General features: G+C 38.2%; 2 protein-coding genes across 2 annotated transcripts in view; both read right to left on the bottom strand.

Moving 5' to 3' along the window:
* The window catches only part of LOC121417881 (MAM and LDL-receptor class A domain-containing protein 1-like), a 34,098-nt gene extending 7,370 nt beyond the window's left edge, over positions 1 to 26,728 (bottom strand). The window contains exons 1-19 of the mRNA XM_041611615.1: positions 26,477 to 26,728; positions 24,454 to 24,538; positions 23,091 to 23,219; positions 21,265 to 21,411; positions 20,516 to 20,616; positions 19,500 to 19,761; positions 17,837 to 17,992; positions 16,935 to 17,063; positions 13,053 to 13,171; positions 11,441 to 11,584; positions 10,742 to 10,931; positions 9,614 to 9,763; positions 7,641 to 7,741; positions 6,017 to 6,181; positions 4,866 to 4,986; positions 3,765 to 3,881; positions 3,212 to 3,352; positions 2,232 to 2,494; positions 1,235 to 1,457 (exon numbers count right to left, since the gene is read on the bottom strand). Of these exons, the coding sequence (XP_041467549.1) occupies positions 1,235 to 1,457; positions 2,232 to 2,494; positions 3,212 to 3,352; positions 3,765 to 3,881; positions 4,866 to 4,986; positions 6,017 to 6,181; positions 7,641 to 7,741; positions 9,614 to 9,763; positions 10,742 to 10,931; positions 11,441 to 11,584; positions 13,053 to 13,171; positions 16,935 to 17,063; positions 17,837 to 17,992; positions 19,500 to 19,761; positions 20,516 to 20,616; positions 21,265 to 21,411; positions 23,091 to 23,219; positions 24,454 to 24,538; positions 26,477 to 26,725 (2,992 nt within the window). The 5' untranslated portion in view covers positions 26,726 to 26,728. The remainder of the gene's footprint in view (positions 1 to 1,234; positions 1,458 to 2,231; positions 2,495 to 3,211; positions 3,353 to 3,764; positions 3,882 to 4,865; positions 4,987 to 6,016; positions 6,182 to 7,640; positions 7,742 to 9,613; positions 9,764 to 10,741; positions 10,932 to 11,440; positions 11,585 to 13,052; positions 13,172 to 16,934; positions 17,064 to 17,836; positions 17,993 to 19,499; positions 19,762 to 20,515; positions 20,617 to 21,264; positions 21,412 to 23,090; positions 23,220 to 24,453; positions 24,539 to 26,476) is intronic.
* Positions 26,729 to 26,885: 157 nt separating this feature from the next.
* Positions 26,886 to 27,594, bottom strand: part of LOC121417880 (MAM and LDL-receptor class A domain-containing protein 1-like) — a 166,693-nt gene continuing 165,984 nt past the window's right edge. Inside the window, exon 125 of the mRNA XM_041611614.1 lies at positions 26,886 to 26,989. Coding sequence (XP_041467548.1) covers positions 26,886 to 26,989 — 104 coding nt within the window. The remainder of the gene's footprint in view (positions 26,990 to 27,594) is intronic.

Raw genomic sequence — 27,594 nt, 5'->3', positions numbered from 1 at the left:
ATTGCGAACTGCGGTGTTGTACCCCATTTTCCATTTGGATCTCCTAAAACTCATTTCCAAGCCCTTATCAACCGCGCTTGGCCAAGTAATCCAGGGGTAATCCCCGCTGTCTCAATTTCACCCCCACAGGCCAGTATATGAGCGTTGAGCAAAGGACGAAAAGATAAACAACAGCTGCGCTATTACGTAAGACTTCTCTGCCTGTAGTAGGACCTTCGGAATGAAATTATTGTATTCCATATTTAATCACGTTTTCAAAGGCATATTGTATTCAGTAACCCAATGTTAGTCCATTTTCAATTTCGAACGAAGAAAATCGACCTCGGAATAAGGAAAGTAAGCGAATAAAAATGACGGCATGCTTACAGCAGGGACCGCACTCAGCGCTGCGCATGCATCCCATCGTGTGTGGCCCCCTGCTGTGACTGTATATGCCGGGCTGTTGTTTTATCTTTGGACCAACGTCAAGAAACAGGTGTTTTGATACTTAAATTGCTTTCTTGAGGCAGTTACGGCTGGAGAAGAGAATTGATGAGAAGGGGAACTGGGGTATAGTGTTCTCAAATGGAAGTTTTTTGTCATGATAATAGAGGTGATGGATTGAAGTCATCATTAATAACAATCATGGTGGCTTAGTGGTAGAGTGTCTGGTTCAAGAACAGGATGTCATGGATTAGATTTCAAGGTTTCAATCTACACTGACTGCCTCCTTCAATCCTGAGGATTCTGGCAGAATTGAAGTACCGGGGACCGGCAGGTGCAATACATCGTGTGAACACCCTACTCTTTGACAAATAGTGTATTGGTTTTAACGTGCATAGGTTGTTACTCTCCCATACATGGGAACAAAATTTGCGTCCTTTCCGATGGACGGAGTATTTTCCAACATTCACACCCGCACAGAACACTGCGTTGAGGCAACACACAGCTAGCATCAGATTTTTTTGTTAGACGTCTTCGGGCATGCTGCTGGACTCGAACCCACGCATGTTGAGATCTACATGTATGGTCTTATCCAGAACAGGCGCTCTAACCGACTAAGCTACGCTGCCTCCCTGTTGGATTAACCAACAGTGACCATTGAATGAAAAAGTGACAATAATCATCATTGGACAAATTTAAACAACTTTTTGTGTTATTCTTGTTTTACTTAAATTGAATTATTATGAACTTTGGCAGTTAGTTTATTCATTCATGTATGTTACTCAATTTACAATATCTAAATTCAATTTACCGCAGTTGTTTTCATCGTTGCCATTGCCGGTATCTGTGCAACAGTCCTTATTGAGATCGCACTCATGATCTTGATAATAGCAATGTTGATCACTGCATTGATAGAAGTCTGTAGGACAAGATTGGTCATACTCAGTGAAGGCACAATGGTCAAAGCGGATATCATCAATGGCATAGCCACCAGAGGCTGTAATTGACTGCTGGTTTCCTGCTTCTATCAGTATCTGTGTTAAGATTGAATAAGAGACATTAACATTACATGGGCCTTGCCTAGAAAAGTCCCGTGCCCCGTCTTACAAAAAGATGCAATTGATACGATCAACCACAACTTTCAAGTTTTGATTTCTTATTCATAAATACAAATAATTAATTAGCAATATTTTTCACATAATTAGTTTTGTAGATTATGGCGATCGACGACCAAGATCATAAGAGGGAGGAGGGGGCCAATCAGCCTCCCACCCCCTGTCTTCTTTAGCATCAAAATAGCCCAGTCTGTTTAGTGTTGACTCACAAACAGCTTTATGAATCACCCACTTCTATACATGTATATGGGTCAGATTCACTTAAAGAAGAATTCAACTTGGTTATAGATGTATGTAAGTCAAGGGTTCATTCTGAAACCAACCTCAATTGTAACCTTACTCAGCAGCCGTTCGCAATCAAGGTTTTCAGGGTAGTTACAGTAATTGCACAGTTAAAATTAAGTTGTTGTAAAAAGGCTCCTGACCAATAAAAATATTTTGCTACCAGACACCTCAAAACCAACAATTAGTTGCGCAATATAAATTTGAGACATTTATTGAGGTGAAGTGAATGGGTATCTGGTGGAAGGAAATTCCTTGAAAGCTTGAGCAACAAGGCAGTCCATCTAAAGCCAAGGTAATAATAATAGCAGGGCATGTTGGGAGAATTGTTTTCGGAACTGAAGTTTTATAATAATTTTCTTATAATCATCATTATCAATATCATTATCAATTACCATCATTATGACTTACATTGAAGTTTGACAAACATGGTGGAAGGCTGATTCTGGCCTGTGTCCATTCCTCACTGACCACATTGCCCTCATCAATAGCCATCAATGTCCTCTCTTCACCGTCCACTCTACGTTTGATCTCCAGGTTACCATATGAGGAACCATAGATGTAGTACCACACAGATGCTATACAGTCCGTCCCTGCTTGACCATAGGTAGGACTGATCAAGGTTGCATGATGGTTCTTACTGCTTGTCAGACCATCAACATAGTAGTAGATACCTAGAATAGAACACATGCAAAGACTGCTTCAGAAGAGCATATTTCATACATGAATTTTGACTTTTAGTGATATTGAAAAAACAAAAAGCAAATTCTATGTTTGAAGATGATAGGCTATACAACTTGTCATAATTGATGAACAATGACCCATGTGAGGACTTGATTGAATGCAGAAGAAAGTCAGTGAGAGCTTTAAGAAATAAGGAGAAAAGAGCATTTGAAGTTTGAGGTTTACTCAAGCATGAGATGTGCATCATGTGCACTCTCAGTGAAACTTCTAAGCAGTCTGCAAAAACTTGTGTCAAAGAAACTATTGTACCTTATTATCTATTTGACTTCAAATGGTGAATTATTGTTGGCTTTGGGGTGGCTGGTCCCATATCATGCTTATCAATGAAAGTTAATAAATTGTCAAATAACTTTTCTGATAAAAGAAATATTGGTCTATGCTGTAGTTTGAATTTTTACTGCTGTTCTTATAAATTGTTATATATATACACTGTAAGTTTTACTCCCTTTTCAAAGGAAGAATGTAATATATTGCAAAAAGGAGAATTTGCAATTTGCATAAATAGAACAATTTCAGAACTTATGCCATCATGTCCACAGACTTACTTTGCAACTTGAAATAACATTAGCAATAGTAGATTCAGTGATATTCAGAGTAGGTTGCTCACAGCCAATCGGATGCAAGGATTCCAATAGCTTATTACTCACCCATAGGACTTCCTGTAGAATGGTCCGAGATGGGACCTGCATAACTATCCGCCTCCGAGTTGTTGAATCTTGACCAATCAAAGTTATCATTCACTCCTTGTCTCCACATACACATGTCAAGATCAAAATCACATGCAGATGCTGCATAGGATAAAAGCATAGGTGATTAATGGTAATTCCATTAAACATAATGGGAACTCTAGATGGATAATGGGCAAATATCTACAAGGGAAAATGGTCAATTCCTTATATGATAATGGGAAACCCCAAGCACGACAGAGGGGTATTCCAATTCCACTTGGGAAAATGAACATAGAAACAAAAAAAGGTAATTAATTGAAGTACAGTAATTCCTTTGATTACCCGACAATAGACTCCATGGACTAGTTAGAGGTAGTAGGTGGTCTTATTTAGCTTCTGTGGGGGTATGCATACATATGATTAAATGTTGTTTGTCATATCAACTATTCTAATTCTGTAGTTCTACTAGCCAAGCTGTCTGCAACTGTCGTTTATAATGAAGTGATTTGAAAAATAAAGAAATTCTACTTACGGCAGTCTATCTCATCTGATGCATCATCACAATCATAGATAAAGTTACAGAACTTTTCTGAATCTATACATGTACCGTCATTACAAGCTCTCTGACCATCCCTACAGTGTGGACTATCTGTAAAGGGAAAAGGACAAAAGCAAACCCCAAATCATGAATAAAGTTAAAGAACAATATCATTGGGAGGATTTGCCTCAATAATTCTTTTCCTGTACATCCCCTGGATAATGGTTTTACCTTTTCCTTTTGTCATTATATTGAATTTCTTGTGTATTGATTGTTCTTATTGTTTATGTATAGTATGTGCATGTATCATTGTACCTTTTGATGCATGTGAATAAAGTGAATTTGAATTTCTTTGAATCGATGCAAGTACCATCATTACAAAACTCTTTGACCAACTCTTCAGTGTGAACTATCTAAGGTTACAGGTCAAAGGTCAAATAGCAAAATCACTAGGGAACATGGCATTACAAAGGAAGTAACAGTATGTTAGATCTGCTCTGTATTAAAGAATGAATCTTTACATTGATGTTGAATGAGCAATAGTTTCCGACAATCTTTTAATTCTATTCAATTGATGCTAGCTTTTATGATATCTTAGAATACTAAATCTGCTATTCGGCCACGAACTTCATGCTGTTTCCTATTTTTCACTAAACTTAAAGAGAAATTCCAGTAGTTGCAGTAAACACTGATTTCATGAGAAAGTCTGTAAAATCAGACTTGACAGTATATCATTGAGGATCTAAATCTGGTAAAGTTACATTAACTGAACTTTGTGAAATCTTGAAATCTACGCTGAAAAATGTTCACACCGAAGATCCCAAACACAGGTAAGCGCACGTGGGACAATGTATAATTATTGCTTAGAGCGTCGGGCCCGACACTCTACCCGAATCCTGTGCTTATTTGCCAATTTCTCAGCAATTACACAATTTCTTCCAGAATTCTTTGGCACAAGCGTTTTATTTATACAAACAGACACTTTGGTGGTCATTTCATTGGATTCTGCACGAACTCATTTTGATATTGTTACCAAAACTAGCATTTACCTTTAAATCTTAAATCAATAAATAAATGTGCTTATTCTCCACTCACCCGTTGGTGTGACGGTGACTGGTAATGTTTGATCAGGATCTTTGATACAGCCAGGAGTCATTGTGATGTCATCAATAGCTATGTTATCATCTAGACCCCCAGCGATGCCTTCAAAATATACCTACATTCAAACACAATGAAAGAATTAAAATGCTTTCATCTTTTAGTTAATAGGCACGAGTGCTTTCTTTTGTACAAGTTTTTGCATGAGACGAAAGATGCTATCGCTATGTGGTTTACGGTACATCATGTGGAGTGTTATAGAAACAGTGGATAGAAGAAGCAAAGAAATGGATAGGCAAGAAAGTGGAAATTTGAGAGTAATCTTTCTTGAATATAGTCCTGAAAAGGACTGTAAACCAGAAGAGATTGATGAGTTGAAAACAGCTCGAGTAGTAGGATGGATGAGGAGATGCTGGCTAAATTGAGTCGGCGAGTAGAGATGATGAGTAGAAGCAGAAGAGAGACCTTTTCAGGACTACATTCAAGAAAGATTACTCTACTCTAAAATTTCCACTTTTTCACCTATCCATTTCTTTTCTTCTTCTATCCACTGTTTCTATAACACTCCCAGTGGTGTACCGTAAACCACATCAGTGATTGTACATGCCACTATGCAAATCTTCAAACAACGAAAGATGCTATATTCACCTTATAATAGAAATATTGCTATTTGTGTTTTACGAAATTTTGAACTGAATTATTGACTGTATATCCACAAGATGACGTCATTCTTAAAAGATCACCTGACATTAAGAACCCATGATTTTCAAGTCACATCGTTTCAAGCTGGTATTCCGGCCATTGAGGTAGTTGCAAGTCCACGGCTTAACCAGTTTTCCAGCCTTTTAGGTTCAAACAATTAACTCTTAAGGTGCCATTCACTGTAATCAGCAAGTGCCATTTTTTCAAAGAGTCTATATTTAATTGTTTTATTTATTAAAAAGGAATCACTCCTGAGATAATAATGTTAAACCTCTTGACCAGAAGCTGGACTGAACAATGGAATCACTCATGCATGCAATGCACTCCTCAAAATGCAATAGGCATAACAATAGCTGTATGACCATTGTACGGAAATGTGTTTGTGGCACTCCAGTGGATGCAAAGATGTTTATGGCATGTTAAGGGTAAATGAATCAATATTCTACCTTGAATCTATAACCAATGTCTAGAGGAACTGAAAACCTATTCCATAAATCTCCCAAAGACTTATCCTTAGTCCAGGCTCTCTCCGGGTCATCATGGGTTGATACTTGGGTTAAAACACTCAAACGATTTACATTGGCTCCGTTCATGAATGCCCAGAAACGAATCTACAGAAAAGGACATTACATTGTTATAATGGGAATCTGTGCAATTCCATGATTCATTAACTCTTCATGCGTTACGTTCGCATTATTGCACATCCGTAGGCGTGTTTCGTTCGCATTTTTGCACAACCACACATTTCCCATAGACGTCCCCTGTCCCATTGTTTTTCGAACAATTGCATGCCCCGGAGCATGCCTAGCTACAATGTATAGCCTGGCGTTTTTGTATACCGTACATGTGTACCGATCGATCGTGAGTGCGACATTGGTTTAGCGTTCGATGGATTATCGCAGTTTACAAATTACAGAATCGTTGAGTTTTCCCCAAAAATCAATACATCCTGATCACAGCCAGGAAGTTCATTGAAAAAAAAGAGGATAAAATCAATAAAACTCTCCTCACAAACAATACCATGGCCAGGTTTATTGTTAGGAGTCTGTAGGTGGTTTCAGACCGCCTCGAAGTTCGCCAGTTCCAGGTATTCTCTGATCGGGAAATTTACCCCGATCAGAAAATACCAGGTATTTTGGTAATGTGAAAGCAAACTACGCGTAATATCCCCGAAAGAAAATACCCGCTAAATAGTAGGTACTTGGCGAAATTACGAGAACTTTCGTGGGGATTTTTCCAAGGTCGCAGGTATTTTGGCGATGTGAAAGCAAATTACGGGAACTTTTAGCCCAGCGTGTCGTTGGGCGTGGCGGCGTGGGTGGCTGCTGGGCTAGTGATTTTAAATCTCGCGCCTTGCCTGCTTATCAGACCATACTGCGCATGCTCGTAACTTCGGGAACTTATCCCGAAGGATGTGTTTCAGGGCGGTGTGAATGCAGGAATAATTAACGGGTATTTTTTAGCCTTAAAAAGTTCTCGTAATTTAACGGGGATTCTTGTGATCGAGGCAGTTTGAAACCGCCTTTTGACTCATGGCACGAATGTGAATGAGACCCTAAAATAATGCAACACACAGGGGGTTTACAGGTGAACGCATGAAGAGTTAATCTACAATTTATGATCATTGTTAGCCTGATATTGACAACAACATTTGCGTCCTTTCCGATGGACAAAGTGTTTTCCTAATGCATTCACCACGCATTGAATACAGCTGTGAGTCACACTTAACACACAATGCTAGAATCATTTTTTTGTAAGACGTTTCAGCAGGAGACACACAATTTATGTTGAGATTATACAATTTTAGTTGAACCACTGGCAGGAGCTCTACTGACTGAGCTACAGTAAGCCTCCTCTTTGTTTTACCATTACAAGTCAGGGTTCCCAGTTTCTCAAGAAAACAAAATTCCCTGATTTTTCCCTCATTTGAGGCATTTTCCCTGATTTGAGGTATTTTTAAATCAAATTCCCTGATTTTTCCCTGACTGGAGAAAAAGTAATATTAATTTTTTCCTGATTTCCCTGATAACTGACTGGGAGAATGCAGGATTGTCTTTAATAAAAAGTTACCTGACAATCCCCAGGACTTTGAGGTTTAGAGAATACCAGTCCATCCAGCAAGGCTTTCTTATTCACATCATCTTCTCCAGAATCCAGATAGAAATAATGACCTAGAGAAAGTAATGATCAAGACTGTATAATGCAGTTAAGAAGAAAGTCCAAGGGGACATTTCTTGTTATAAAACCCTTATGTGTCAGGTAACTCGACCATTCTACCAACCACCATTGTTACATGGTCAAGCAGAAAATCATGGTTTCCATAGTACATGTATTTGAAATGCTGTTTTAAGTCTTAAAAAAGGGGTCATTGATTACTCACCATCGTGAAACCTTTAAGTGACCAACATCTGAAGCTCTGGTTTATATACATGTACTCCCTTTGACAAACCTAGAGAGGCTGAATAGCCTTAGAGGAACCTCATAAACTAGAATGGTTGAGTTAACATGGGCGTGGTCCTCATTAGGGTGCTCCATCTTGAGAACCTTGGTATCCAATAAAACCTTCTATAATCTAACACAGTAACATACATAATAAAATGGGTGTGGTTAATTCATTGGATTCACAATATGGTGCGCAATGTATCGGTTGCAGCAAACAGGCTAATTGTCTAACTTCGCGGTCAACATCGCATGCAGGCAGCGCACAGTGATAGTTTACTGTAATGTGACTGTGATGCTCTAAAAAGGAAAATCATATGGCAGGAATACACCAAAAACTTTCTAAATTTTACACAGAAATATGCGGGCAAACTTCTATCCATTACGAAAATTTCCCGTTTGATTCTCGACCTCACTTCGGACTGCAAACTGCGGTCGTATACCCCGTTTTGCGTTTGGGAAATCTCAAACAACATTTCCAACCCCGATAAACCCATCTTGGCCAGGTAATCCCCTTGTCTCGATTTCACCACCACGGGCCAGCTAAACGAGCGTTGAGCCAAGGATGAAATGATAAACAACAGCTGTGCTATTACGTAAGACTTGTCTGCCTGTAGAAGGATCTTCGGAATGAAAATATTGTATTCGATATTAATCACATTTTCAAAGGCATATTACATTCAGACATCCAATACTAGTCCATTTTCAATTTCGAACGAAGAAAATCAACCTCGAAATAAGGAAAGTATGCAGAATAAAAATTACGGTATGCTTAGCATGCAAGGACCGCGATGCATCCCATCTAGTTTCTGTCCGTCCAGCAAGAAAATATGGGATGCATGCCGTTCACTCGCGCAACGATACAGTCTTAACGAAAGAAAGGAAGGAAGGAAGGAAGAGAGAGAGAGAAAGAAAGAAAGAAAGAAAGAAAGAAAAAGAAAGAAAGAAAGGAAGAAAAAAGTTTCTATCAACGCGTGTATACATGGAACTCCATGCACTCACCAGAACACACATTGCAATCCATCGTGTGTGGCCCCCTGCTGTGACCGTTGATGCTGGGGTGTATTATCTTCGGACCGAGGTCAAGAAACAGGTGTTTCTATACTTAAATTTCATGCTTGAGGGCAATAGGGTTTTGAGAAGAGATTCGATGATAAGGGAAACTTGGGGTATACTGCTCTTAAAAGCAAGATTTTCGTCATGCCCAGAGATGCCAAGTTCAAAGACAAGCTATGCGTGAGATTTTCTGTGAATCTCAGTGAGATCACAGACATTGTGTACAATGTATATGGGGATAGGCTGTGATAGTTGCGTGAGACAGAGATTTGAGGGGATGAACAAGAGTCCAAAATGCTTGAGTCTCGCGCATAATGCGTGAGACTAGGTAGCTCTGTATCCCACCTCCTGGACCCTATAGTAACAGTGTATCCAGTCGAGCCATGCCAACCAGCGCTGAATAATCGTATGCATGCATACACTTTAGTACTAGCATATGCGATAGATGTCAACTTCTTCCCATGAGTCATTGCAAATTTTGGCCTATCAGTTGCAACCGATAGAGGGCGCACCATATTGTGAATCAAGCATATTGTACTACCACTTACCTGTTGGGCTACCGTGGGTGTGGTCTTCATAGGGGGCTCCATCTAGAGATCCTTGATATCCAGTCAGCCAGAACCAATCTAATTCATCATCATAATTTTGTGTCCAGTCACACACCGTACCAGATTCAAAGTCACACATCCAATAGTCACCTAATAGAGTACAAATTTTAGTTCATTAATCCTCTATTTCCCTTTTCAACGTTTACATACAATGTTTTTTTTTGTGTACCCGATAAGCAATAAAATATGTGTACATGTATATAGCAAATTCAATAGATGTGACAAATGAAGCTCAGTTCTTGAAAAGCATGATTCACAAACAGGAGCGTAGTTACATAATGTATTTGACACTACTTATTCCTTGTTTCTTTAATGTAGTTCAAAAGAAATCTCTCTAAAAGAATATCCATTAGAAACATAAATGTATAACAAGTACATATTGTACCATTTCCAGCGGTTATAGTGTTATCCTTACATCTATTCTCATCCAACAGAGTACAATAGTTTGTCTACGATTCCTTTGTCTACTCAGTACTCACCATTCAGTATCATTGTCTTTCATCAGCCCATTTACCACTTTCTCAACATGTCTTATATCCACTTGGTCTTACATCACTTATGGGGGTGTTGCAAGATAATTGTGATCAAGTGCAAGTCTATTTTCGGTCCCTAAATCATTTATACGCTTTGCAATATTAATCATAAATTTCTGATTGGTCACTAATCTTGCAATAATGAGAATTAGTCTACTTGGGTTGTAGAAAGTGAGTAGTGTAAATAAGACCAAATCGAAAGTAGACTAAATGAGTTTAGCTCATGTGGAATTACACAATTTAAGAAGAAGACCTACTACACTATCCCAGAAGTAGACCTAATGCTTGCAGGCCAAGCAAAGCAACTTGGAATTAGACCAAGACTAGTGCAAACAAGACACAATTGAAAGTAGTCCAAATGGGTTTAGCCCATGTGGAATTAGACTATCCCAGAAGTAGACCTAATGCTTGCAGGCCAACATGCAAGGCCAACCAACTTAGAATTAGACCAAGAGTCCAAATGGGTTTGGCCCATGTGGAGCTAGACTACCTGAGAATTAGACCAATCGTTTGCAGACCAAGCCAACCAACTTACTGCATGTGTTTTCATCAGTGCCATCCCCACAGTCCTGAGAATAATCACATTCTGCTGAGTAAGGTACACAGAGCTTGTTATCACACAGGATCTCACATGGAACATAGGATATAGCCTTGCAATCCGTGAAGGTGATATCGTCAATCGCTATAGTATCATTCTCATACTCCACCAACGCAGCAAAGATGAGCTGGAAAATAGAACAAAGAATAATCCGTCAGAACAATTATGAGGATAAAAAACAGTGAAAGTAGAAAATAATTCCTAGGTAACCAATTAGCTCAAAATCACAGAATATTTTGTCAATTCACGTTATTGCAGTAAGCAAAAATTGTTTGGTTTGGAAAAAAGAACATTTATTCATTAAAATTCCATTCCAAAAGCTATTCCACTTCGTTGAAAAGCCTTCAAATATCTTCTATAAACTTTTTTAAAAATCTTAGCTCTTTATGCACCTTGAGCACTCTACAGAGTGAATTTGGCACTTTGTAAGTCACATTATTATTATTATCATTAAAAGAGTAATCCTTATCCTTCCTCCATATTCTGTCAAATTTCAAATAATTTGAATTCAACAAAAACCAAGATACAAGTTCTGTTTTGCGATCAATTCTTAACGGACACTGCACAGACGATATGATGTTTGATAACTGAAATTTACAGGGTGCACCATAAAAAAGGGGAATGATTGAATGATACCTGATAGGATGCCTCCAGTCTACCTATCCCTACATGAGCTTTCATCCAAGATGACGTCCAGGTATAGAAAGGACTCCAGATCGTGAAACTGGGGTCATCACCAACCTTCACTTCCAGCTTGAACTCTACGTTTTTACTAGACTCCTAAACAGTAAAACAAAACATAAAATGGTTCATAATACGCAATATTCAGAAGCCTTGTAGCAAGTGCTTAATAAATGTTGCATTTTATTTTTTTATTGATATTCTCTAAGTCTAAAATGGGGGGGGGGTTAACATAAAGGGATGTGCTAAATACTTACAATGATTTTAATTTTGTGTACATAGTTTGACAGAGATCACAGTACACTTATATACAATGTTTTATGTGACAGGGTCTAAGGTGAGGCTTGCAACTGGTTTGAATGTTTAAATTCCTTGCCTGAAATGCATTATACTGTCAATTGATAATATCAATTAGTTACAATAATAATAATAATAATAATAGGCATTTATATAGCGCCATCTATCTAGAAATATTCTATTCCGAGGCGCACAAGAAAAGAAAGAAAGAGAAAGTTTGGATGAGTGTCAAAGTGCCAGTAACTAATACTGTTAGAAAAGATAAGATTTCAGTTTGGATTTAAAGGTCTCCAGTGATTGTATAATTCTTAAATTTAATGGCAAATTATTCCAGAGAGAAGGTGCTGAGGCAGAAAAAGCTCGTGCACCATATGCTACACGTGTCTTGGGAGTCTTAAGAAGTTGCTGGTGTGATGATCTCAGGCTTCTAGCTTGTGCATAAGGCGTGACAAGCTCTTGTAGATATTTTGGTGCCAAACCATTACACACTTTCCAAGTGAGAAGAAGTATTTTAAATTCTATACGCTTCCGGATTGGCAACCAATGTAACTTTTGGAGAATTGGTGAGATGTGTTGATATTTTGATGTACCAGTTAAAATCCTGGCAGCTGTATTCTGAGCATACTGAAGTTTATTAACATTGCGTGACGTTATATTAAAAAGAAGAGCATTTCCAACATCTAATCTAATCTAATATAGCTTATAATAGGCACTAATATGGACCCAATATTGTTCATTCAATGAAGTTTCAATAACTCAATACTTTGATATTATTGCCATTGCAACTGAAAATGGGCATTGCACAAAGCCTATAAGAACCCCTGAATTCAGTAATCAACTGGGTAACCCATCCCCTACTGGAACCATTTGATCCCTGTACAAAGCCTATAAGAACTGCAGAATTCAGCAGTAAAGAGGTTAATCAACCAAACAAATCTATACTTTAGGCACCTTGTTAAAAACTCGGAGCCACATCTCTCCCCTCCCTGGAATCTGAAAAGCAGCTTTTCATTACCCGTCCTCATGGGCAACAACACAGAGGGTTATCTTTTGTGTTTGGTGGGGACGTAACAACAGATGTCCCCCAACGAACAAAGGATAATCCTCTGCACTTATGAACAATCCAATCCTCACATTATCTCATAGACAAGTAATGGGGATTGTGAAAAAGCTGTTATCAATAGCATTCTTAAAGCGGGATTTTGGACACTTGTAAACTTAGCCGAGAACAAGATGCAGGATTCTTACAAGATGAAGCAGGTTTCCTTACCTGATAGTAGAACCAGAAATCTAGGATGCATTCAACTGCAGTGTGTGGTAGCATAGGGCTATACAGTCTAGAGAACTCACTGAATTGACCATTGCCTGGAACAACCTTCACATAGTATCCTAGTGTAAACATATCAATGCAACATATCAGGTACAGTAGAGTGATACAAGTATAAATACAAGTTGGTGGTCTTTATGGAAAAAGTTTGATTTATCTTACATTTTCGATCTTGATATGTCACCACTGAACAAAAAAGTGTAATCTGGAATGTTTATGTTGAGAAGCAATAGCACAAATATGAAATGTTGTTGTCAATTTTTTTTTCTAATTTGTCTAAAATATGAGGATTTTTTGGGAAAAATATTTTTAGCTCCATGTGACAAAGCAATGTGGAAAGACTGGAATAGATCTGGAGAGCGTTTCATCAATATTTTCATCCGACAAGTTGTCAGATCTGACATCTTTCCATGATTTTGATTGGCTGAGAGGCACTGTTACTATAGTAACTGTCAGATAAAATGGGACTTGACGGATGAAACGTCTGACAAGTCCTTTCATGAAACGCCCCCCTGGAGAGGACAAGAACAGTCCAGTTGGTGTGTTATCTGCCAATTTGAAAAAAAACTTCTGTGCTAAGCTTAGGCAGGCAAGAGCTGCCTGGAGGAATGGTCTCCTGTCAAGAATTGAGGAAGCCGACGAACAGGGTGTTCTATACACTAGTGAAAGAACAAGGCCCTGGCTCTGATGTGCACCAACTCAACCTTGGAGGTCTCACCTACTCTAGGCCTGATATCATCCAGGGATGGACTCGGCATTTCCAGGACCTTGCCATCCCATCTGTCTCCAGTCCTACACAGGTTCTGAATCCAAACACATCCTGAGAATTTAGACTCCCTTGTTATACATCATCCACAAGGGCTTGACCATCTCTTCACTTCGAAGAGCTGTCCTTGGCCATCTCTTCCTTGAGGCCTGGCAAAGCCAGTGGTCCGGAAAACATCTCTCCTGAGCACTTAATATGCACTGGTCGCACCATTTATCCTTATCCTCATCATGATGAACTGGATGATACATCTGAAGCACATTCCTCTCAGTCCTAAAAATGGCCTCGTCATCTTCGAACGTGGGAACAAGAATCCAACAGACCCAGAAAACTATAGGGGCATCACTCTGACTCTAGTCTTAGGGAAGCTGTTGGAGTTGTTGGTAAAGCCCAAACTTTCTCAACACTTACAAGACCACCAAATTCCAGACCCATTGCAATTTGGCTTCCAACAAGAGAGGTCCTGTACTCTCACAAGTAAAGCACTTGACTTTGTCATCATCTATGTTGGATGCCCAGAAAGCATTCAACAGAGTCTGGCAAAATGGTCTCCTTTCGAAGATAGCAGCAACTCATCCACCTACAGTGCTGCTTGATACCATTTCTGAATTTTACAACAGCTGCTCAAGCAAGGTTTTTTTGAAACATGAAGTTGGTCCCTCCTTTCCTGTCGTCCAAGGAGTAAGGCAAGGGGGAGTGCTTTCCCCCATGCTGTACAGTCTCTACATCAACAACCTCATTAACTCTTCATGCGTTCACCTGTAAACCCCCTGTGTGTTGCATTATTTTAGCAGTGATCCCCTCTACGCAGTATAATACACTCTGTTATTTAGAGTGCCATAACTTTTTATCTGATCATTTTGAAAGAAAATGTTGTGTAGCAAACTTGTAGTGTTTCCTGGGCTTTCTTATCGTATATAAATTTATAGGATAGATTATGGAAAATGTATAGTAAATTACATTTTCTAAATGCTTTCTCCTAATACTTCCAACAAAATTTAGCCCCCCTTTTACTTTGGTTCTTGTGTTAGTGGCATGATTTTTATTTATCCACTTGGACTGTTCATTACATAAGCTTTGTATTGATACCAAAATCATGATAATCTGATAAAAATAGCCCATATATAGTGGAAAATAAAAGAGTAAGCTTTTTCCTGGTCTCATTCACATTCGTGCCATGAGTCACAGACTCCTAACAATAAACCTGGCCATGGTACATGTATTGTTTTTGAGGAGGGTTTTATTGATTTTCTCCTCTCCTTTTTCAATGAACTTCCTGACTGTGATCAGGATGTATTGATTTTGGGGGGATTACCGCTGATCTCTATACTATAGTATAGAGATCAGTGGGGGTTACTAGTAAAGATACAATAAAGTGGTGTTTGAAAGAGAATATATCAAGGAACCCCAGTAGTATGAACAAAATGTTCGAAAAACAATGGGAAAGGGGACGTCAATGGGAAATGTGTGGTTGTGCAAAAATGTGAACGAAACGCATGAAGAGTCTGAGGGAGTGTCATCTTGGCTGCTCAGTCGGCAACCTATATGTTGGGGTCATAGCGTTCGTGGATGACATTGCACTTCTTAGCAATGAGCCCATGAAACTGCAACAGATGTTGAATGCCACTCTTCATTACACTCAGGAGTGGAAGTACAAAATCAACCCTCCAAGAGTGCAATCATCGTGCACAATCAAGACCTTCAGAACAGTGACAACTCTTGGCAGATCAATGGTGAACCGATTGCATAGGTCTCCTCACAGCACAAGCACCTTGGCATCGTCAGGACTGACAATCTTCAGTATGACTACGCTGCTGATGCTATCACAAAGGGATACAGATCATTTTATGCCCTTGTTGGGAACCTCACCACTAAGAGCAAGGGTAGTTCTCCATGTTGCTGCAAAACTATGGAAAACGTTTTGTGTTCCCAGGATGATCTTCGGCTGCTCCAGCATTCCCTTCTCAAGGGCAATGTTGAATCGCCTAGACAAGGCACAGATTCACCTATTTAAGCGGATTCTGGGTCTACCAACAACATCAGCCGACGAAGCCGAATATCTTCTCACTGACATAATCCCAATTAGCCTTTTGGTCACCCAGGAAAAGCTCCTACTTCTGGGACAGATCTTGTGCACTGACATGGACAGGATAGAACGAAGGATGCTTCTTCATGGTATCTGTGCCAGCACCAAATCCATACAAGAATGGCGTAATGCACTTCAACAACTTAGCCTTCCCCCACTTGATGAACTTGTAAGGAATCCTCCTAACTACCATCTATGGAAACGAATGGTTCAGTCGGCAGTGATTCAGGTGTCTGAGGCTAGACAGCATAACGCCCTCACCAAGAAGACATCCTTGTCCTTATGGACTAGAACACCTAAACCAAAGGCGAAGGATCTGTACCCTGGGCAAACTTCCAATCCAAGTCTGCAGTCAGCCATCACCATCTATGCTCAGATCTCTTGCCAAGTCTATCTGACCCAAGTCAGGCTCGCCAAGATTGGCAAAGCACCTGATGATTGCTGTCGTCTGTGAATGTCAGCCTGCAAAGATGTGAAACATCTGGTTGCTACCTGTCCAGCCCTAGCACCTGTCCGACAGGATCTTATCCAGCGGGTTAAGGCTAATCCCAACACCAAGCAGTTTGGACCATGCTTTGAATCTACCCCTGCTCTTTTTGTAGAGTCGGTCTGTGTTTTTTACCTCCTGGGCGTATTAGCAGCAACACAAAAGCCCAATTATATACGCTTATTCTATACTTCTTACGCAACCTCCAGACAACTCATCAAAACTTACTCAGTACTTCATGATTGTAACTTAGAGCCTTAAATGTATTGCGACCCTTCTAACGGCGCCGTTGATCTCCGACCTTAGCGGAGGAAGAACACAAGAGAGAGAGAGAGATAAAGGGGCATGACATACTAATTTGCTTGGTATCAAATTCATCATGTTAGCACAAATATGTTATACATGTATGTAAAGTTGTAGATTATGATCTTTGTCTGGTGTCTTGTCTGTCACATCATGTTTTATTTTGATACACCCTGTACCTACCACTTGATGAGTCTAGATTGTGATCCTTGTCTGGTATCTGGTCTGTCCCAGCCTGTTTCTGCTCCCATACATACTGCCCATAGCTTTCATCATTCCATCCACACAGTCCAGATTCAAACGTACATGGGCCTGCAAAAAAAAAATTGAAAGCAGGTTGTACATTTGTCAAGGATTTATGCACACACATTCATGCCACAAAAAAAATCATCATAACAACTACTTTTGTATTCATAATTGCAAAAATCTTTAGCAAAATATGAATTATCCAAGCTTAAAAACCCAGGTGGACATTAATACATCAAGATATAAGAAAAGGGACATTTATTTCTAAAGAGATATAATGCAGTTTTAGGCATTAAATAAAGGGTCAGCAATTAGTGGTGTATTCATCAAGTTAACAATATCTCTGGGAACCTTAACAGGGCACAGCGAGGAGAGGGAGAAGTCTGGCCACCTTTGACATTGTCATGAAGAAAGACTTAGGCCTTGATAGCATTCAGGAACTGAGGAAAGCCATGCTGGATAGAGAGATCTGGAAGTGCTTCTATGTTCATGGTACCCAATATGGCATACATGTAGGCTAAAGCCTTTTCCTGCCTTCAAACTTACTGACTGAATAAAATAATTGTGATATCTTGTTGAGCGCACCAGAGATGCTCATGATGCTAGCCCAGCAACAGCTCCTTTGTATATACAAACAACAAATATAAACAAATAAAAAGAGATCTTAACAAATACAACCGACTACATAATTTAAAAAAGAGCAATTTTGTATCACCCACCGGAAGTCGTAGATCCTGGTGGGGGCTGGTGACCTCTTACCTGCTGCTCTGATATCTACATGTATTCCTTAATGTCCTTAGCTTAAATGAAATGTATATAAGGATGAAATTATATCTTACCACAGAATGCCTCATCTGATTTATCAGGACAGTCTTCTTGGTAATCACAGTACTGACTAGAATCAATACAAGTCAGGTCATCACACTGCCATTTACCCTTTCCGCAAGGACCAATGGTAGTAGACGCAGGAGTCGTTGTACCCGAAGGAAGTCCACCTGCAATAGAGATTAAGAAAGTTATTACAAGTCATGTCAATACGCTGTTATTTGTCTTTCCCGCAAGGACTAATGGTTGTAGCTGCAGGAGTCCTTGTACCAGAAGGAATTCCACCTAGGATAAAGATTAAGAAAGTAAAAACATTCCAGTTTGGCACACTGTCATTTTCCCTTTCGACAACGACCAACAGAAGTAGACACAGGAGTCGTAGTACCCAAAATATAATGTTCACTGCATCTACAGGAATTCCTTTCTGCCGGCATAATACATGAAGCTTTATAAAGTGTGTCATAAGCAGTCATTCTAAAAAAACCAAAGCCTCTGTCAAAAAATATAATCTTTCTTTGTTTGATTCAAAGGGGAAACACCTTGGGTGAGGCGTCTCTTACTAGGAATCGTGCAAGCAACTTTTCATGGCTAATACATATGATTCATCATAGTTAATATATCGGAATGTGAAGGACAAACAGCTGTGGAAGATTCCTAGTAGCATTCTTTCATTCGTCTTAAAAGACATGGTGAAAGATCTTTGTTACATGCAAAGTGTGTGCATTACAACTAACTTGTAAACAGTATGGTCCCCATTGCATAAGTTATCATTACGGGAACTTTGCCATCCATGGTAACCTACATGTAGATAGAATCCTTGATTTTGATTGGTTGTTGATCATCGTTACCATGGTAGTTACCATTCAATAGCAAGGTTACCATAATAGTATCCTTTATAGGTTAGTGCCCTGAAACCTATTGCAGAAAGGGTTGCAATTAAATGCAACTAAGAAACTCATGTGCAATCCATAATGTGCAATTTAGATTGGTTGAAAGTCAATCATATTATTTTAAACTTGCATTTCTGGCACCTGAACGTATTGGTAACTCTTTGCCCACTCTGTTCGACAACAGTCACATAAAGCAGACTGCCATGTTCGACTGAAGTCACATTCTACAGATAGAGTACATTAAGTCTATTGTTCATACACACATGCACAATAGTGAAGTGTGCTTCACATTGTAATAATAATAATAATAATAATATAGGATATTTATATTGCGCACATTTCCACCTTGTTAGGTGCTCAAGGCGCTCCTATATTACCCGGTTAAGCTAGGCGTTCATAGCGCACACAGCTTCTTAAGGAATTACTTCCTACCGGTACCCATTTACCTCACCTGGGTCGAGTGCAGCACATCGTGGATCAGTTTCTTGCTGAAGGAAATTACGCCATGGCTGGGATTTGAACCCACAACCCTCTGTTTCAAAGTCCGAAGACTAATCCACTGGGCCACAACGCTCCACATTGTACTATGTACACACAAAGCTTTTCTTTACGATAAACCAATCAAAAGATATTGTGAGCTGAATTGGCAAAAACCATTCTTAAGGTTACACCATGAAATTTATGTGGTGCACAGGTGATTCTGTCATTGGCAGAAAAAGAGTTAATCCTTGTCACTGTATAGACCAAAGGCCCTTACACCAATGGACACTTCTCTTTGTAAACTTACCAGTTACTTGCATGCAGTCTGTAGTGAATGATGTGTCATCGATCCCTATATCACCGTAAGGACCATCGCCTCTGACAACCTCGATCACAACTTGGAAGTTAGGAGACCCTTCATCGAGTAGTGCAAGGTTAGCTAGTTCCCAATAGTCATTAGAATACCAGTTCTTGGTGAAGAGCAGGGTCATGTATCCACCAATGTTTGTTCGTAGGTAGATGTTCAATGTTCCCATATCACGGCCATACATATGATACCAAATACGTGCCTGAGAAGAGAGAGAGAGAGAGAGAAGATGAGAGAGAGGAGACTTAATTCCATTCAAATAAACATATTTTTTTATTTAAGTCTCAATAAAAACAATTATGATTTTCATTACAGATCGAGCATGCAATCTTAAACACAAAGGAGTAATGCCGAAAATTTGTTTGCAAATTATAATTTCCTCCTAGGTATTGGTGCCTCTTTATTTACTTTTATCTATTGTCCACGGCGGACTGAATTTGCATATAAATGAGTAAGAAAGAAGAGGATCAAGGGTATTTGAATTCCAGTTCATCGTGATTTAGCCGTGAACCAGAATAGCCTGTGTAAAGTCGCTGCCAGGATAGCAGTAGATGGCAGGTTCGAATCCCACTGGTTTCAATTTTTTCTGACTTATGATTTTCATTACAGATTGAGCATTTGATCTTAAAAACAAAGGAGTAATGCCGAAAATTTGTTTACAAATTTTAAAACAATTAAATACAAACAAAATTCACCCAACAATTATCGATATAGGAATAATTAAGTTTTAAAAACTAAACTGACCATCACCATTGAGAGTATGAGGTAGCATTATTTGAGTTGTTAATTAGAAGAAAAAACAAACAAACATAAGGACCGGATCAGGGAGAAATGGAGGATGTGAGATTGGACGCCTTCCCAATCTATGTGCTGAATTGAGCACAGTCAGTGCTTCAATTCTGCATAATCTATGATTTTGAACCATGGATTCAATGGTATTTTGGCTTTAGACTTACCCTACAGTCTGGGCCAGTTGATTTGTAAACAGGGCTGATGAGTCTGGCTGTATCATTCTCCTTATAACCATCAGTATCAGCTATTAACACCATGTAATACCCTAGGGCAATCATAAAATAAAAACAGCCATATTCATTAGCTGAGCTAATGATGTCACTTCCCCACTCGTTCCTTTGTATTTTATATGAAATTAGGTTTATTCAAAAAATGTTTACCAAGAGCTAAAACAATTGGATTGTCAACTGATTAAGTGCATTAGTTACATGCATTTCTTGCTGAAATTTCTTTAATCTTAATGGGAACACATTATTTACATATGTAAGAAAAAATGAAACACAACATAAGAAAAAGGAAAGCAGCGATGTGAACATCATCAGCCCACCTAATGCATATTCATGAAAAAGTGCCTATAACTTTTTCATTGGATTAATGCAAATCTCTAAAATTCAAGAACTTTGTTACCAGTATTTGTTAACTGATTTGGATGCAATTCTCAGCATTTCGCTCTGTAAATTTACTCTATTTAAAGGAAAAAAATTTCTTCTGTCCAGAGCATCCCTTTAACTCATGAGCACTCTTGTCAGTACAGGTACATACAAACATTTAGCATGCTTCTTTCCATATAAATATTCGCAAAGAACTGAGATTATATTTTGACTTTGATTCTATATATACAATAACACTATTGCCATTTATGAGTAAGACTACATGTAGGGTGACACATTGAGATAAAACTGAGTAAACATACCAAGATATTGAGTTGTGTGATCACGGATGGGGCCGCTACGTACACCAGGTTCAGACTGTCCGCTTAATCTGCTGAACTCCATTTCATCTGAAGCATCTTGAACCCAGTCACAGGTACCATCCTCAAAGTCACACATATCATAGGTACCTGACAAATAACAATGTATAAATACAAAGGGTACATTTCTCAAGGTCACATATAGCACAGGTACCTGACAATACATAGGTTACTATTCTCAAAATCATGTACCTATAAATCAAAAGGGACCCATCATCAAAGACATATCATAGCTACCTGACATTTACTAATATATGAGTACAAATGGTACCATTCTCAAAGTGAAACACATCATAGGTACCCTACAAGTATATGAAGGGTACCATTCTCAACGTCACACATATCATAGGTACCCAACAATTAATAGTATGTGAATACGAAGGGTACCATTCTCAAAGTCATGCACATAATATGTACCCAACAAGTAATAATATGTGAATACGAAGGGTACCATTCTCAAAGTCACACACATCACAGGTACCCAACAAGAAATAATATGTGAATACGAAGGGTACCATTCTCAAAGTCATACATTTCATAGATACATATACCTGACAAGTACTAATGTATATATACTATGTCAACTACATGTATTTGTACATAAAAAAATAAAGTGAGAAGCAAGGTTGTAACAGTCTTTGTATCCCCTACACTTGATCTCTATATTCGTCATTTGATATCTCTCAGATAATAAAGTATCATGAAAGTTTAAAAGTCTTTAATAATAATAGACATTTATATAGCGCCATCTATCTAGAAATATTCTATTCCGAGGCGCGTTGTTACTATTATTATTATTACCCCGGCTTTAGCTCGAGCTGCCTTTCAGCGCTCATGCATTCAAGGAACTAATCCTGCTGGATATCCATTCACCTCACCTGGGTCGCGTGCAGCACGATGTGGATAAATTTCTTGCTGAAGGAAATTATGCCATGGCTGGGATTCGAACCCACGATCCCTCTGTTTCAAAGTCAGAAAACTTATCCACTGGGCCACAACGAACTTTGATGATCTACCTCCATACCCTGTATTACATTGCGTACTTTCAACCCTTAAAGGGGAATCCAACCCAAATAAAAACATGTTTTTATAAGAAAAAGAAATATCAGACAAATTGATAGGTGAAAGTTTGAACAATATTGGACAAACAACAAGAAAGTTATGAATTTTTAAAAGTTGTAAATTTTGGTAATCCCTATACTCATGGAGACTTCAAATTGGCCGCATATGTGATGTCAGAGTGATGTAAGGCAAGGACTACTCTTCCGTGTACACCAATACACATTATGGCTAAAATGTAATTTTTCCCATAAGTTTTATTTCAAATTATATTTTTCTTTCATGAGGACATTAAACAATATATTACCTGGGTTATATTTAGATTACTGCCCCAGGGGAATGGGTACTTAGGAGAAAACCACAAATACCTGATAATAAAGTACATGGCCTATGGGAAAGTTGTCCTTGCCCCTTGTCATAATTTACTTACCCAGTTGCCAATTTGAAATCTACATACTAATAGTGATCTCAATTTTAAAGCAGCTATAACTTTCTTATTGCTTGTCCGATTTCTTTCAGACTTTCACCATTCTTTTAAATTAATTTTTCTCCTACACAACACAACACTTTATGGCTAAGGCTGGATTCCCCTTTAAAGTTACCCACTACCACAAAAGGGCTACACTTTAAAATGTGTGTATCTACACAATTTTGTTTCCGTGTCTCTTGGGAAGTGTAAACTGTGAAAAAAATATTGAAATGTAACTTACTGCAGAGATCAGGAGCTTCATCTGAAAAGTCTCCGCAATCATCAGTAAAATCACATATTCTCATGAATGGTATACAGGCATTAGTAGCACAGCGGAATTCATCAATATCACAGTCTCTCACCTGTGGAACTGTATAGCAAAATAAACAGAGTAAGTCAACAAAATTGTACACCCCAAATATTGCCAAATTGTTAATGAAAGTCCTGTCCAAATAGACATAATAATAATATACAATATTTATCAAGTGCTTTATACGAAAGTTTCAAAGCACTAAGAAAGAAGGGGAAGAAATAATACAAGATATCTCAGTAAATTTTTTAGAACAACAAAGAAACAGAAAGTGATAATACCATTACGAAAAATTAATTGCACGTACAAATAAAGAGATAATCAGCGAATACTCAACTTAAAGGCATGCATCAGAATACATGCATACATGTGTTGCTACAATTGTAGCAATTTCAGTTTGAATGTAATTCCTGTAGATAATGGCTTCATTGTCAGATTCATTCATTGAAGTCACAACTTGTTTTGACACAAATGAAATCTGGCATCACATTAAAACATACATATACCACACAAAATATGATCAAATTAATTGGGGAAGATACTCTTTAATATAATTTTTTTTTTATGTTTTTCCAGACTTAATCAGTGTAAGTCATCTTTACTCAATAGAAAATGAAGAAGACAATTTACCCAGGTAATCGGTCAGACATAGTGGGAACATTTCCCATGATATAAGCCCCAATACAAGGATTGTATGATGCATGGAAAAATGGTAAAAAAACATACACAGTGATAACAATTTTCTTTACTATCTATGTCTATTTTTGTAGGTTATGTCTTAAAATATTACAACTATCTTTAAAGAATGTTTTTTCAGAGTAAAAAGAGTCAATTTATGACTGAAATGTACGATTTGACTATATATAATCTAACCCTATTCTAATAGCATAACATAAATCCAATACAACAAAAGTAAAAAATAATCATACATTTATGATTTTTGGTTGAAAACACAATTTACATTGACTTTGTACACGGAATCACATTTTTGAAAAATTTTGGGTCTGACATGCGCTTACATAATATTGTGCAATTTTGGTACCCTGTAACCAAGGGTCACAACTTTGGTCCCAAAAGATGCGCAAGACGTGAAAGTAAAAAGTCAGTGAGCAGTGCGGTCAAAATATTTTGTGCAATGGCGTAATGACCAAATTTGTTGAGGGGGTCAGATTGACCCCCCCTCAGATAAGGGTTAAAGCACCTTCAGCATCTTATAAATACATGTATGGAAAGTGCACTATAAAAAGTCTATGTGTTACTATTATTATCATAGAGAGAGGTAGAATGAGTTTACCTGGTAATGCACACTGTCTCATACTGATATCATCTATGGCTACATCACCAAACACAGTGTATTGACGTACTGACTGAAACTTCACCTGCAGTGTGACAAATTGATGAAAGGTCATAACAGTAAACCGACAATTATTTTATGCCATTGACATAAATATATGAAATCACATCCTCCCATGCCCATCAAATCATTATTGTGGATTAAAACAAATAGCAGCTTTAATCTCAGAAAATTGCATTCATTTTTGTGTTTTGAAATAATGACAGTTCTATATATATATGAAATAAAATAATTTCGGTGAATTTACAGTACAATAGTTCTCTTTCTCATTAAATTTGTCAATGGAATTACATTATCACGTTTCAATCAAATGATCATTGTTGAATGAAATCAGTAGCGACTTTCACCTCAATGAACTACAATTAATTTCAAAGTCATGACAATTACATAACAAGGTCACTATTAAAAAATGTTGATAATTTTTCTCTTAGTTTCTGTTTGTGGTAACTCCCGTAGGAACTTGGCAGGACAGCATTTTTTGCTGGTAAACGCCAAGCTGGTATATATAACCAATTACTTTGGAAACATTTTACACCTAGGTTAATCAGTCATAGTGGCTGACGTAATAGATGACAGATATCACTCTTGGGCCTTTTTATCAAAGTGGAGACCATGGCAGAGTTGGGATTCGAACTCACAACCTTGTGATTATGAGTCCAATGCTCTAACCACTGGACCACACGACCCGGATTCAGGGTTTGATGGAAAGACTTTTCCCATACGCACAGTTCTGTTTCATAAGATTTTGCTTTGATTTTCATGATTCTCAGTGCATTTAATGAATTTTATTTTTTTTGGCCCAAAAAATTGTGTTTTCAGTGAAGTTCTGAAAATTCCGTTCCCCTTCTCCATTATCATTGAAAGCTTGGGATTATAGAATACAATTAGGCATCATAGTTAGGGTTCGGAGAATGATAGAACATCATCTACATTCTGGCTTGCACTCATTGGTTCTGGTGTTACTCTTCATCATCGGAGGCGGAAGACACAAATTTTAGGAGGGGACCCCCAAACTTTTTGACACAAGCCCCCCCCCCAAAAAAAACAAAAAAATAGCGACCAAACTTTTTTTATGGGGGGACGCATTGAAAATTAACAGGCAAAAAAAAAGGTTATCAACAAAAACCACCACCTATGCTCTTCATGTAACCTACACATACGTAAAGGGATATGGAGACCGTGCCTTTTCATCTATTGCTCCACGCCTCTGGAACTCCCTCCCTTCTTCACTCTGTGAAATTGACAACATTGAATTCTCTAATCGTCTCTCAAAACTCACTTATTTCAGCAGATATGTAATAATTAGCTTAAAGGGGAATGAAACCTTTGGAACAAGTAGGCTTGTGTCGAAACAGAAAAATCAAAGAATAAGAACAAAGAAAGTTTGAGAAAAATAGGACAATGAGAAAGTTATGAGCATTTGAATATTGCAATCTCTAATGCTATGGAGATCCTCCCATTGGCAACGTGACAAGGATGTGTGATGTCACACATGAAGTACTTTCCCTTTGATGGACTATGAAATACCCTGAAAATGTGTCTTTTTGCTTTTTCGTATGGTGATACAAACTCTTTATCTATGATGTATTCTTTAAAATTCTGTATTACATGCCCTCCTATAGAAAGAATACATTTTCTACTCATAGATGTAATAAAAGAGGCAATGTATACTAAAGTAATGGGGAGAGTTGTTCAAGACTGACATCACACATCTTTGTCGCATTGCCAATGTGAGGATCGCCATAGCGTTAGTGATTGCAATATTCAAAAGCTCATAACTTTCTCGTTACTTGTCCGATTTTTCTCAAACTTTTGTTGATCTGTTTCTTTGATTTTTCTGTTTTCACACAAGCTATCTTGGTCCAAAGGTTTCATTCTCCTTTAATTGGATGAGCCTGCGCCTACAAATGTTTTTAACAGAAATATGGTGCAATATAAATACTGTGGATCATAATCGTCTTACATTGAATCCTCCGGGAATCCTTCCAAGAGCTGCGATACCCTCATGCCATGTGTCTCCTTGGCTTCCGGTCTTCACCCAAGGTCTCATCAAGAACTTCTCTTCCTGTATGTAAAGCTCTAGTGAACCAATGTCTTCACCGTACATGTGATACCAAAACCAAACCTCACAGGTCGCTGCTGCATTGTGATGCATACGGGATGAAAACACTGCCCATCGTGTACCGGAAGTAGGGGTGATGCCAACGTACATATACCAACCTAGTGCAAAGTGATGAAAAAGTAAATAGATATGACATACATGTAGTATAATAATAACAATGATAATACTATTACTAATGATATTTATAGGACACTTTATATGGGTGTTTCAAAGTGCACAGGTGGGCTTAATGACGTAGACAATAAATCCATTAAAAAAAATATGGAAGCGTTGAAAAAAGATGATGCATACTGGATGAAAACACCGCACATCGTGTACCAGAACTAGGGGTGATGCCAACGTACATATACCAACCTTGTGCAAGGAGATGAAATAGTATAATGATAGTATATTATAGTGTAATGCACTTTCATTGCATCCAGGGATGCATGCAAAATGCAGAAGGGTCGTTTGGTCCAGTGGTTAGAGCATTGGACTCATAATTGTAAGGTTGTGAGTTCGAATCCAAACTCTGCCATTGTCTCCACTTTGATAAAAAGGCCCGAGAGTGATATCTGTCGTCTATAACGTCAGCCACTATGACTGATTAACCTAGACGTAAAATGTTTCATAGGTAATTGGTTTTATACCAGCTTGGCGTTTACCAGCAAAATGCTGTCCAGCCGAGTTCCTACGGGAGTTACCACAAACAGAAAAGAACAGAAAATGAAAATACCACCCATCTAGTACTGGAAATAGAGGTGATGCCGACATACATGTACATATGTCTGCAGAAGATCAAATAGTAAATATATAGTACATAGCATTATAAAAATAAAATGATACTAATAATGATGAAATTTATAGGGGGTTTTATACAAGTGTTTCAAAGTGCACAAGTGGGCTCACTAATGTAGACAAAACTATAACAAAATAAAAAATATGATAGTGTTGAAAAAAGATGAGTTTTAAAGGTCAAG

This window comes from Lytechinus variegatus, chromosome 6 (assembly GCF_018143015.1).
Source record: "Lytechinus variegatus isolate NC3 chromosome 6, Lvar_3.0, whole genome shotgun sequence".
Lineage (NCBI taxonomy): Eukaryota > Metazoa > Echinodermata > Echinoidea > Temnopleuroida > Toxopneustidae > Lytechinus > Lytechinus variegatus.
This window is presented reverse-complemented; position numbering and strand designations above follow the sequence as displayed.